Source organism: Seriola dumerili, unplaced genomic scaffold (assembly GCF_002260705.1).
Source record: "Seriola dumerili isolate Sdu_G_001 unplaced genomic scaffold, Sdu_1.0 BDQW01000134.1, whole genome shotgun sequence".
Taxonomy (NCBI): Eukaryota; Metazoa; Chordata; class Actinopteri; order Carangiformes; family Carangidae; genus Seriola; species Seriola dumerili.
Genome location: NW_019174389.1, coordinates 2,311,040 through 2,324,492, shown reverse-complemented (window position 1 = coordinate 2,324,492; position 13,453 = coordinate 2,311,040). Strand labels below are relative to the sequence as shown.

At 41.1% G+C, this 13,453-nt stretch overlaps 2 protein-coding genes across 3 annotated transcripts in view; both read right to left on the bottom strand.

Moving 5' to 3' along the window:
- Positions 1-3,719, bottom strand: part of gab2 (GRB2 associated binding protein 2) — a 36,630-nt gene extending 32,911 nt beyond the window's left edge. For both annotated transcript variants that reach the window (XM_022748909.1, XM_022748910.1), the window contains exon 1: positions 3,380-3,719. In XM_022748909.1, the coding sequence (XP_022604630.1) occupies positions 3,380-3,451 (72 nt within the window). In that variant the 5' untranslated portion in view covers positions 3,452-3,719. The remainder of the gene's footprint in view (positions 1-3,379) is intronic.
- A 759-nt stretch (positions 3,720-4,478) lies between these two features.
- Positions 4,479-9,698, bottom strand: nars2 (asparaginyl-tRNA synthetase 2, mitochondrial). Its single transcript, XM_022748911.1, has 14 exons — positions 9,401-9,698; positions 8,151-8,260; positions 7,945-8,065; positions 7,688-7,828; positions 7,512-7,592; positions 7,265-7,359; positions 6,991-7,123; positions 6,627-6,725; positions 6,465-6,502; positions 6,304-6,370; positions 6,047-6,184; positions 5,835-5,932; positions 4,852-4,878; positions 4,479-4,754 (listed from the first exon to the last, which is right to left on the bottom strand). Exons 1-14 carry the CDS (start codon positions 9,560-9,562, stop codon positions 4,610-4,612), a joined length of 1,455 nt encoding a protein of 484 aa, XP_022604632.1. The 5' UTR covers positions 9,563-9,698; the 3' UTR covers positions 4,479-4,609.
- Between the last annotated feature and the right edge of the window lie 3,755 nt (positions 9,699-13,453).

Below are 13,453 nucleotides of genomic sequence, written 5' to 3'. Positions count from 1 at the left end.
ACCTCAGTAAGGCACTTTGCTGATTAAATGAAGTTAAATTAATCAAAAGATTAACCAGTGAAAATGATCATAGGTTGCTTTCTTCGTCAATAACAAGGATCCCTTTAAGTGAACGTATCATATGATAATAAACTAATCTGACTTTGATACTGCAGTCACATAAACACCCCAGTTTTGTAACTTGTGGGGAAAGGCCCATATGAGGGCCCACAGATAAAGTGGAACAAGGAAAATGTCTGTTTGAGCGCCGGGTGTCTGTCAAAGCAGGAACTGGGAGGCGTTCTCAGTTGACCTCTGAGGGCAAGGACTTCCCAAAGCCCCTCTGCAAAACAACAGTAGACCCGGCAGCTGACAGTGGGACACAGGCTGCTGCTGCTGCTGCTCTGCTATGCCTGCCTTGAAAACTCACTCACTCCCCCCACCTCTCTTCCTCTCTGTCTCCTCTTGTGTACCATCCACGAGGGCAAGATGGTAAAGCCCCTTTGAAAACCGGCAGTGGGAGAAAGCAGAAGCAGCAGCAGAAGCAGCAGCGATCACCTCGCCGATATGATCTGTCTGGAATGTGGCAAAGCTTCACTGTATGTGAACAGACACGTTTGTGATGTCAGATACAACAACGGACAGGTGGGAGGGTTTAGCCAACAGTAGCTTGATCCCGACCTGAGAACAGGAATTAAATTGTTTACAGTATGACACGTCGCATGTATGATTCATATTGTGCATGCAAAGTACGGTTCATGATTCATTTAGATGACTTGTTAAGCATATGTCAACATATGTCCACGTTTGAAGTAACACAGAGGTGTACTAGTCACCTCTTCCTCACCAACTTTTTCCTATAACTTTATAAATTACCTTTTCTATCTATTACTACTTCCTTTGTCTACCACAAGTCAAGGAAGATTAACTACTGTCAACAACATTTTTTAACAGCACATTGACTTGACAGGTGATAGGTCGCTGGCTAAGCAGCAGCTACAAATAAAAGATGGTTTGCGGGTTAATGTAGCAGACATGATGAAGCATACTGTCTGACCACTGACTGATGAGTAAAATAACCTTAGCAGAACTGTGCAAGAGCCACTGGGTAAGTGCTGGATTACTCAGTTGTTTTCATGTTCCTTCTGCTTATTCTGGACATTGTTCAAAAAAAGCAACCGAGGCCACTCCCACCTACCCTTAAAACACTGCCCACCTCTGGAGCCTCGATCAGCCCCCCGAGAAGAGATAAACTCCGACCAAGTGATTCATTTTGCAGCTCTCAGACAAAAGTGTGTGACTGTTTTCCTTGGGGGGAGATGCAGCGTGGGTAAAAAAAAAAAAAAAGTGACTACATATAATGCTGCTATCACATGTTTTTTGGGGGGAGGGGCACAGAAAGTTTATGTCCATCATGTGTTTGAGCAGCAAGCAGCTGTTGCAGGAGAAGTGAGTCACTGCTACATTTGTAAACAGTTAGAATACATTTAACCAAGACTAGTCATGCTTGTTACGGAGCTTAGGCATGTTGTCTCCTGTTGTCACCACCAGTTGCATCCAGGCTTCAACTGCCACAAGTGTTTTCCTCCCTGACTTTGCATATCATTTGCATGCCAGAACTGCAGTGGTAGTACCAGTTTTACTCTCTCCTAACCCTGCACTAGATTGTACGCTGCATTTAACACAATAAGCTGTGTCACATTTTCGGAAACTGTGTCTGTGGAGGGTTGCAGGAGACTTTTTTTTTTTTTTTTAAATATAATGACCAATCATTTCACTACTGATTTACTGGCTCAAGAAGGACTTCATGGTAGAAAAGGGTGGAATATTGACGGGGAATGTGTTGTTAAGGATTAAAACAGCCTTTCATTGTTGCAAATAATCTCCTAAAGGAGGCACAACAGTGAAAACTGTTGTAGCATTTCAGTTAGCACGTCTGTTAGAGCTCCAAAACAATACATTCCTCACACCTCCTCAGCTCATTCCAATACAATGACCGATCAAACTTGCTACCATGAGAAACACAGCACACCTTCAGGCTGGAATGTCAGAGAGTATGTGAGAATAGTATCTGAAAATATCCCTCTACATTAGGACGTCAACGATGTCAGATGACAGCATATCTGGTGAGTAAATGGCCCCGATTGTCCCCAGCCTGACTTTAAGTGGAAGGAATTTCAGATGGACAGATTATCGCATTCACAAGTCTGCCTGTTCTGGACACTCCATCTCATGACACTGTTTTCTGGCTGAGGCTGAGTGTGTGCGCAGTTGTTTATAGGTTATTGCTCAGGGTGAGAAGCAGGGTGAGAAGGGCTGAGAGGGTGCTCCCTGCTCTCTTGCCTGAGGAAGGCCATTATGTTCGGTCCATTATGCCTTGTGAGGGTTTTTTCTCTTGTTTATACAGTACTGCTATGAACAAAGCAAGTTTTTTCCTCTGTACCATTGCAGCTGCTGTTCCATACTGACCATGGTGGTCTCTATGTAAACATTAGCCAGCTTTAAGTGGAAGACAATGAGGAAATGACAGGACAAAAGGGGATGGGGTGGGGGGGGGTGGGGTGGGGTGACTTGGTGTGGCGGGGGTGTACATTTGAAGACATTCAAGGATGGATTTCCAGATGAAACAGAGGGATGACATCATGGCAAAGTCAGCTAGTAGGAACATGGAGAGGCCTGGTAATGCAACACCATACATAAACAGTGGACAGCTGTATTTACAGGAGATTGTCTCATGGTTCTATCTGCCTCCATAAATCCTATTATCTGATTTGCCTCCATTCCCCTGCCCAGCACCCAGCAAGAGACTATAGCAGCTTTGGCTTATACAGCCTTATCGAGCCACTCAAGTGCTGTGCAGTTATCACTATTGTTGTGACACTGGTCAGCTTGGCCAACATAAAAACTGGTCCCATCAATGCTTGATTAGACATTACCTCATCATGATCGGATAAAGCAAAATGGCAGTTTGTGTGTGTGTCTGAGAGCTATTTAGCCAAAATTACAGACAGCTGTCGGGTATTACACAGGCTTACCTCTGTGTTGTCATGGGACCCCACAGTGCGTGCCCCCCCTCCCATGTAAAACGTGGCCCACTGCATTTTTCATTTAAAAACGTACATTTCTAGATTGACAAAAGGATTGACACAGTATTTCAGACTCAATAATAATCTGTGGTGCCTCCTGTGGGTCATTAAACAGAGGAGAGGTCCAGATGGTAGTTGGATGCACCTGCTACAACTGGCCTTTAAATATCTGACTTTCACACTCACTTATTTGAGATGCAGATGAATAAACCACAAAGAGCAGCAACTTGACAGAGGAGGAGAGCAGAGAAATTCGGTTTGTCCTGCACCGGTCAAACTCACAGAGAAACAAAGCGAAAGTGTAATCCACTTACATATCTCCTCAGTTTCTTCTCCGGCGGTGACTTTCTCAGCCAGCCTTGGAAGATGATTTCACCGCCGCTCATGTTTGTCACTGTCTGCTGTTTCCTCTTGCTCTACAACTACCGTCTGTCACTAGTACATGTCGGCTCCTGAAGGCTTGCCTGTTCAAAGTGCTGTCGGCGTTTGGCTCCCACTGGTGCAGTCTGCTCCCCCCATTTGATAAAAAATTAGAGTAGTACTAGTCGGAGATGTTGGCCGTCGCCCCTGGTGGTACAGGACGCAAAACCAGTTAGTGTGGGAGGGAGAAAAAAAAAGGCGCAACTCGGCTCTTGGGGAATTACGCACGGCCAGCTGACGAGGAACCGCGGGTAAAAACTCAACTGATGAAGGGTGAGGAAGTATCATAGGGTGTCTGCAGTTTGTTTTCCCAACTCATACCACGCCCACCGAGCAGAAAGAGGGATGGGCTGCGCTGGGATGAAACAGGATGGGAGAGCTGCTGCCACAAAGTAGCTCCAAGATCCCCAAAGAGTTTAAATAATGGAGGAACCGACCTGCATATATCATTTGTCTAATTTAACACAAAATAGTTGTTGGTTAAAACAATCCTGTTTGATGTCATATACCGTAATGTATGTGATTTCAAATTAAAATCAAACACGTGTTGTAAGCCTTACCAAATATAATAATATAATCAATTATAACTAACAAGGCGGATTTCGTTAAGATATTTCCTGTTGTTTGAAAAAGAATATTAAATTAATAAGAGTCAACAGCTGCTGTTATGAACCGAGTCAAATTTTCCCAGTTGGATGAAATGGGGAAAAAGCACCACCTTGTGGAAACTTGACTTGAAAGTTGCTCTGAAAACCAACATTGTTTTAAATATGGACGTTAAAGAGGTTAGAGAGACATAACATGATGTAACTGAACACTTCCCTAAGAAGCCAAAAAAATAAACAGTCCATGAATGAAATTTGCTATCATAGTGATCATGTCGTAGTAGGAAGGTCATGAATAACTGCACAAGGCTTATAATTAAATTTTGACAAAGAAAATCTATCATTTCAAATAACAGCGATCATTGTTTTCATGTTACAGGTGCAAATAAATTTTAATGATATTTACACACCAATAAACCAACAAAAATTTACAACAATGTTGAATTTATTTGACGTGTGCCAGACAGAAAAAACAGACATCACTGGCTTAATAAATATCTACTATGCTTGAACCGTGTTTTATAGAAGACAAGAATGGGAAAATCTAGGGAAAGGAGTAACATCTTTTATGTTGTCAATGCCCAGAATGCATTGCAAAAATCGCTCAAATCCCAGTCCAAAGCCACCATGAGGGACTGAGCCAAAACGTCTCAAATCCAGATACCTGTAAATAAATAAAAAATATCATTAGTACCCTGTCAGTATGTAAAGATCTTTCTTTTAAAATGTTGTTACTGTAAATATGATTTTTTTTTTTTTACCAGCTGTAGGTCTCTTCTAATCCAACCCTGGAAAAATATAACACTTAACGTTAGTGCCTTTTATCAAAAACATAAACTCAAGATCTACAATAAATCCTCTCTAGCATCATTTTCATGTTTTAAAGAACAAAACTAACTTTTTTTTGCAGATTTTCTCTTCTGAACTGAGATAAATTCACCAGCACACTGGGCCATCAGTCAGTTTTATCCACCACAGATTTGCCAACTGTTCCCTCTTGTCTAAAACTATGTACAACTGTCAGTAAAATCTGTGGTCACATCTTATTTGCAATGTACAACTGACACTTCACTGGTCAGCCCTCAGGACGCAGGTATAGGTCCCTGAGGTGCAGAGGGGCTAGCTTTGGGAAAAGCCTGGTACCCACAGCCCTAGTAGGCCTAAACATGGTGGCTCGCTGAGCATCTGGTCCTTATGCTGTTCTCCCGTCATTGTCATGGGCTCTGTGTCCCATTCTCATGTTGTTTTACCTGTTGCTGTTACACGCTGTTGTGTCGTATTTATGTATTTCTGACAGTCGCAGTTGTGTGCTAATTGTTGTACAGTGCTGTGGAAAAGAATTCCCCCATCAGGGACAATAAAGTCTAACTAACTACAATATATTTATTATGTTAATTGTTCAATTATGTTCTTTTATATAAATACATAAATATTAATGAATTACAATATAAAAATCAAACATATCCTGCAGTTTTCCAAACACTGAATATGTGTAGTGAGTCAGGGGGCTTAAAAACCTGCTAACCCATCTGAAGAACTTACGGAAAAGATGTTGGGTGTGTTGTGGAAGGTTGTATAAAAAAAAACACTTTAAGTCAACCAGCCACTGCAACACTTGTAAAATGCAGCAGCCACACCAGAGTGACACTACAGGGATTATTCTTGATCTCAATTAATTTAAAGCAACTAAGCAGACACTGACAACCGACTTCTAAATATATTAGCATGGGCCTGAAGTTCTTACTCTTCCAAGCGAGCTCGCAGCAGATCCAGCCTCTCCTCTCTCAGCGAGCCCCCACAGAGCTCTCCAACTCCTGGCACAAGAAGGTCCACTGCAGCTGCCTGCAAACAAACGACAGTAAGCTCACATATGCAAATCGCTGCAATAACCCAACTGACATTACAAGGAAACAACTGTGGTTAAATTATTGATTGACTCTGCGTTTTCCATCTTACTGTATGCTTAGGATGGTCCTGGTTGTCTCTTGCATAAAAAGGCTTAAGATCATAAGGATAATCAGTGACAAACACTGGAATGTTGCCACAATGTTTCACCAGGTACTTCTCATGTTCTGTCTGAAGGTCACAACCCCACTGTAGAAAAGAAGAGCTAAGGTCAACGAGGAGCTCTGAGTGTTAAGTTGCAAACATACAGTAGAGGTAGATATCAAGTCTGCTATTTCAAGGAGAAAATAAAAATCAGCGCCACTTACATCTGTTGGGAAGGTAAATTTCTGAGAGCTGCGGTTTAGGATGTCTATAGCCTCACTGTAGGTAATCCTAAAAGTAGATCGAGACAGTGTCATTTGTTCAGGGCCTACAACATTTGACTTATTTATTTTTATATGCCACGTTTAGAAAACGAGAGACTCACACAGGGAATCTCCTCTTCACCATAGCATCTATAGTGTCCTTAGAGTATAAGGATGCAATAGGAAAAGAAATGTAAGTTGAGATAATGATGGAGTCAGATGAAGTTGTGGCCGGTTGGCATACAGGAGCCCGCTTATGTATATAAGTGTCCTTCAGGACTCACCCTGTGTCCAGGAGTCACATGCTTGTGAAACAAAGCCACATCCTCCGCACAGTGAGCCAAGACATGCTCTGTGGCTGATCTGAACATGTCCTCCATGACCTAAGGAGTGGGCCCAGTTTAATAATTAAAGCGCTCCTGACCAACTGTGCACAAGGGCAACTTTAAAAGTCACATCAGGTAAGTGTAAATTTGTTCTTATATAGCATGCTAAAATGAATAGAACACAATGGCTTTCAGAAATAGGAATCGATCTATTGTATGCACAGAAATTTGCTGAGGGAAAAGCAGTAACATATTAGCTAAAGTGCTGCATGGATCTATACCATAGAGCATTACTGTATTTGAGGACAATGACATGGTGTACCTTGGTGAGATCCTCCAAGGACTGTGTGAAGGAGACCTCGGCCTCCACCATGTAAAACTCAGCCAGATGGCGTCTGCTTTGGGAGTTCTCTGCACGAAATGTTGGCCCAAATGTGTAGACTCTAGAGAAAGCCCTGCAAGAGCATGAGTGACAAGGCATAATTAGAAATGCACTTCAGTGTATGTGCATGTGTCTCTCAGGCAGAACATACAAGAAGGATATGTGAATTTTAAAATTGTCATGAGAAAAGAACTATTCATATACTTTATCTCACCCTGACATCACTTCCAAATGAAGCTGACCGGACACAGTCAGGAAGGCTGGGACGGAGAAAAAGTTCTCACCCTCTTCATGCTCCGGGCCTGATGGCTGTGGTAAAGAACAATATCATTAATCTATAATTCATAATCAGAGCTTTGACTGACAATCACACACTGGAGTTGACACCACATACCGCACAGATCATCAACACATACACCTCAACTTTGAGAACATTTGTAAACACATCTTTAGATACTCACCTCGACCTGAAAGAGCTCCCCCGCCCCTTCACAGTCATTTGAGGTGATGATTGGAGTGTGAATCTGCACGAAGCCATTTTCCTGGAAAAATAAAAGAATAAACAAACAAATAAATAAATACATACAAAAGGCCTTACTCTGCATTCTGTCAGTGACTCCTCCACTGTTGTTCTCACCTTGAAATATGAGTGAATCGCTGTAGTGGCCTCACTTCGTACTCTCAACAGGGAACTAAAGGCATTTGTTCTACACCTGAGATGAGGAAACTGGCGAATGTACTCGAGGCCGTGTCTCTCTTTGATTTTAAAGGGAAAATCCTAAAAGGCAAAGCGACAATATTAAATGACATTTCTGATATAGCGATCACATAAAAAGTTATAACAGGGATGAGGTGTAATTTAATGCTTTTGTTTGAGACAACAATTGTCCTTACCACAGGGTTACATCCTCCGACTACATGGATTTGGTCTGCTTCCAGTTCAACTGGCTGTTTTTGGTTTGGACTTTTCTTAAGAATACCCGTGACTTCAATAGCACTACCAAAAGTGAGCAACCTTAATATGAAAAGAGAGAGTTAAAGATAGTCAGAGTATTTTATATATGTGCACCCCTCATACTTAAAAAAACAAGAGCGCTTACGGATCACACAGCTCTGAACCAGCGACAATCTGCAGTGACTGCAAAGAGCTCCCATCATTCACATGGAGGAAGAGATTTGCCTTCTGAGGTCTGACAGAGCGAACCCATCCCTACATCAGTCAGACAAATCAAACTGCACTCAGCTGTTCCATCCAAAGACACAGAGATATTTTCTTTCTGCTTGCACGTAATGTTCATAAACCAAGATGTTGGTAATTTAAGAATTTCACTCCTCGTTCTTTCTCAATAAAATGTCAGCTACATGCAGAAGTTTGGTCACCACTGGGCAGATTACATATTTTATTGATTTTTGGAGTGAAAAAAAAAAAGTAAATACGACCCCTGCAACAAACAGACATTCAAAATGAGCCTTCAAATGCTGAGTGCAATCTTGAGCACAAATTTGGCCGGTGCTTATTAAGTTAGCACTTAGTCTCTTATGGCAGATATCAAAGCTTGCAAATGTTTTTGTGAGAGTCTTTCTATTCTTGATTTAGGAATTTTCACCCATTCTTTCTTCGGATCACTTTAAGTTCTGGGATATTTTAGGCCATCTTGCACACACAGCATGTTTAAGATCTCCCTGCAGATTTTCAGCAATGTGCACATGAGGGGGAATGTGAGACCGTTCCAAAAGCTTCAGCGTGTGATTATTGAAGTAGTTCATGATGGACTCCGAGGTCTGCTTTGGGTCATTGTCCTGCTGAAGGAGCCAGCCTCTTTCTAGTTTCCCTTTCTTGACTGACTGACTTTATAATTAGTGAAATCCATTCTTCCCTCTATCCGTCAAGTGTTTTCTGTTTGTGAAGTTCATGAAAAAGTAACAGCGCATTAACACTTGAGGAAAGGCTCACTTTAAATGTTTGTTACAGTGGTTGTATTTACTTCTTTTGGATGCCCAAACGTTTGCATGGCTCTGCACACGGTGGCATCAGTATACAGTTACATTTGAAATCATTGGGAAAGTGTGAAGCCTTAAGCATAGCATTGTCAAACAGGATAGCTAGCTCTCATATAAAGTATATGTGCAGGGTATAGTCCTTGTACAGTTCATGACTGGTTTAGGGTTAGGATTCTTATGATACTATAAGATGAGAGGAATTATTTTTTGCTCAAGGTAGTAGGCTGATTCTCAAATCTTAAATGCAGTAACGTTACTCAGGCTGTCGCTAATATAGGCAGCATGTTACTGCAGCTATAGCACAAATGACGGGTGAACATTAAAAGATAAAAGTGGGGGTTGACGTTACCTGCACTTTAACATTTGCTCCCAACTCAGCACTTGAAAGTGCTTCAGATACTCTCAGTTTCGTTGGTGTCTTCTTACAATACTGTCGAATACTTGACAATATTCCCCGGCAGACTGAAGCGGTTGGTGCAACAGAAAACGTTTTAGCTGCAGCCTGAAACATCGTGACAAACGCTGCTGCTTCCGACACAAAAAACACTAAAAGCACAACATACTGCGACAACCCGAAGACACTAAAAACAACCCACTTTATGGTATTTTCAAGATGAATATAATTTTCCTCCTTCCTGACTTTCACGTTGTACCACTTCTCTAACAGTAACACTTCCTGTTTGGGTCTTTCACCATTCGCCCAATTCAGTCACATGGATTTTAATGAACCAATCAGATTTCGGCTTCTTACAGCAGTCTTTTTTATGATCCAGGGAGATGTAGTTTTTTTTTAAAGAGCTTGAATACCACTTTAGACTGAGGTCTGAAGTTTTGATGCAACAATTTCTATTGCACTTATCACTTATTTTATGAATATTCTATGAATATTTTTATTTTGTAATTTTAGTGTAGGCTAGAAAAATATCTAAATGTGAGAATTGTCAAGAGTAGTACAAATGTGATCATTTAAATCTGTTTGAGAGGAGAAAAAGACAGAATTTGTGGTTTTTAAGAACTTTAGTCAGCTCTGATTCAACCATACGTAAATAAATACAGAAAAAATACAAAAATTTAAATATTAAAAACTCTGTTCTCTGCTCTGTAAAAAGCATCCAATATTCTAATGTTCACATAGTCACTGCCTATATCAACAGCGAGTATGTAGGGAATTAGTGGTAAGGCAAGCATTGTGTCTTGGTGTAAAAAGGCAACAAATTTTCTAATGCATGCTAAATCCTCTCTTCAGGTCCACTGAGCAGAATATTTCATACAAAAGACCATAGACAAGTTCATCTCTGCATACAGGGAGAAATGTAAAATATATTTCCAACACATGTGGAGTGATTCAGTAGTGTAATGAAGCAAGCAGAACAGCTATCACGACCACATGGAAATCTTCTTTAATCTTCCATGAGGTATCTGCCGTCAGCGTGGGGTCCATTTGCGCACAAACCTTGTTAATTCAATACCCACAACGACACTTGGTCTATTTCCACCATTTGCTGCTGGAGTAAATCAGATCATGCCAGCAATGTAATAAGATGCCATAGACAATTATTCACCTGGTCTCGCCTGTCAGCTTTGGAGCCCCTGGTCTGGCTCTGGCAGCAAACACAGAGCTGGGTGTCTCCACCTCCGGCTGCTTATGACACATCATCATTAAAGCCAACATGATGCATTTGAAAAGTCAGCAGGGTCATTGATATTAATTATCTCCAGCATGGTGGGAGCAATTATGCACATGTTCTCATCTTAATGGGGAGCAGAACGACTCTATTTTCTGATTCATTGACAAAGAGTGTAAAATATAATGTGAAATTTTGCAAAGGTCATGTATGTCTCTATGTTTCAATGTCTTTAGAGCAAAGTTGAAACATGGTGACAATCAGACCTAATGAAGCCACCAATCATGAGAAAGTTAACTTTAATTTGCTGCTGGGAGACAAACACTGATTTTACAACCAAAAATAAATGAATAAACAAAAAAAAATCTCTTCCAGGAATCGTATCAAAATAAATTGTATTTATTATTACAGCAATAAACTGCTGAAATCTGCTTCAGTTTCATCATGTGCAATATCTTCCTCTACCACAGGGTAGTGCTGTAGCTCCATGACACTTTCCACTCACCTTCCCCCACCGACTGGAGGTTTACCCCCAGTAGCCTCCAGTATGTTATTAATTTGCCGCTCCGGGGTCTGCTGAAATGGAAACAAGCTGGCATTGCCATGTTCTCTCTGCAGCTCTATCAACAATCATGCAAACGGACGAACGGCTGGCTCTCACTGGCAGCACAGCGCAACTGTGAATTCACGTTGCATCCAGTATTTTCTACGCGTCAATCGGGGGAATAGGAGAGGTTACAGAAACCTCATTGTTTAGTTATAACTTCAGTTGTAATAAAAAAATTATTATCAGGCTTGACAAATCCCGTGACAACACGCACGGGGGAGAGATGCGTCGCATGAAGGCTATTTATATTTCTACAGACACATCATCCCACACAAACCACAAGGCAATGTATGCAGTGTAACAAGGTGAAAACGGTCTACTCTGCTGTCTGTAGCTGTAAAACTCTTACACACCCCAAGGTAAAACACCCTGGAGTAAAACGTTACCCTCCTGTTTAGACTCCACATGTAATAAATCAAGAGGAGTCAGATCATGGTATTCCTAATGGGAGGTACACAGCGCTCTGTTCTCTACAGGTGGAGGAGTTGTTTGGCAGTGGCCTGACAACCTTATTTGGGCTTAACAACTTGTTAGAATCAATACGCGATTAGTCAGCAAAACAACGGATTTTGCTGTAAAAGCTCGGATCTCAGGAGGATCACTGAACTTAGACGGCAAGTGCATCCACTGCTCTCAGCTGTCTGCCCAATGACTGCAGCACCGAACCGCATCGACAGCACCCCACCCCACCCCACCAAGTCCACCAGCCTTCATCAGCCCCTCCAAATATTCTGCATTCTCAAATGGACGGCTGCATCGATTTTATGTAACATGGCTCGTTAAGTGCTGATTAGACCATTATAGTGATGTGATTTCAGGGAATGGGTTTGGGTGACACTCGGCCAAACACAAATCAAAAGGAACTAACAACCCTCAGTGAAAAAGATTTGGGCTGTTGCTCTGCCTCACCCACAACTCTCAAGTTACTACCAGAATACTGCGTGTGGATTCGGTTTATATCCGATGGAGAGAGTCTGCAGTTCAGAGGAAAGATCCATTAACTGTGAGGGAATGATGATGTTCTGAGTAATCACTTTAGTCTATTTATAAAATCAAATGAGTTTGTTTATGCCAGTTTTGAAATGATTATTTGATTATAGTCAATCAACAGGAAATTTTATAGTTTTAATTTAAAAAAATAAAGACATGAAAAAACTGCTGGTGTTTCTCAAATGTGAGGATTTCTTGCTTTCTCTGTATTATATTAATTTTGGGTTATATTTTGGTCTTTGGTGAGCGAGCTGGTGAGACAAAACAAAGAGCAATTTTCACTCTTTTAAAGCATTTTAGAGGCTCAATCCATCCTTTCATTTTAAAGCTAATTTAACAACAATGAAAATAATGATAAGCTGCTTTCCTAATTTGTGCTGTGAAAGTTGCAGAGCATCTGCTGAAAGCCATGCGAAGAGAACCCTGATGTCAAAATGTAAAATGAGGACAGCTTGACATCAGCTTTGACTTTCCCTCTCCTAGACAGACGAGAATAAATTAAACATATTTAAGAGAAGGTAATGGCGTTGTCCCCTTGAGGCTGTCTCCTTGGGGTACAGCTATACTGTAATTATCATATGCTTATCATTAGCCTTTTCTTTTATTCAGCATCTTTTTACTCTGTGTGTACTGACTGAGGTGGATTGTACCGTGCTGCATGTTTTTCCTCACAAGCCACTTCAAACCTTTCATCACCTTGTTGTGATGGACAATAAAGTTTTTCGGATCCATATTTTAAATATCAATTGCTACCGCTTTTATGTAATTTAGCTTGTGAATAAAGTTCCTCAAAGCGATCCTGCTGTTCTGTAGCATTTTAAAAAGAAAAAGGACAAAAAATAAAAACCTTTTGCATTTCTGAAATTGCTGTTCCAGAATCTGAGTCAAACCTGGCAAATTCCTGTGGAGCTGAGCTGGAATCAACTCTCTGCACTCAAACCTCCATATAATTGACTCACTGGCTGAAGGTTGGTGAAGAAGAATAACATAGTTAAATCTCTGATTACACTATTGTTCTCAACAGCAATGTGTGTCACATTGCTGTTTCTTTTTATGTGACTTCCAGTAGTGCTTTTTATGAGATATTGTTGTCCCGACTCTGTGGAACCATCAAATCAGTAGCTACCCTATATTCATGTACGGTATGTATATTTTGGGAAGCAACAATCCTACAGTAGTT

Excerpts from the sequence above, each read along its gene's own strand:
- nars2 (XM_022748911.1), bottom strand. The coding sequence starts at position 9,562 with ATGTTTCAGGCTGCAGCTAAAACGTTTTCTGTTGCACCAACCGCTTCA. Across the intron at positions 7,360-7,511 it reads GGGAGCTCTTTCAGGTCGAG|CCATCAGGCCCGGAGCATGA; the intron begins GTGAGTATCTAA and ends TCTTTACCACAG. Across the intron at positions 4,879-5,834 it reads CTGCGAGCTCGCTTGGAAGA|GGTTGGATTAGAAGAGACCT; the intron begins GTAAGAACTTCA and ends ATATTTTTCCAG.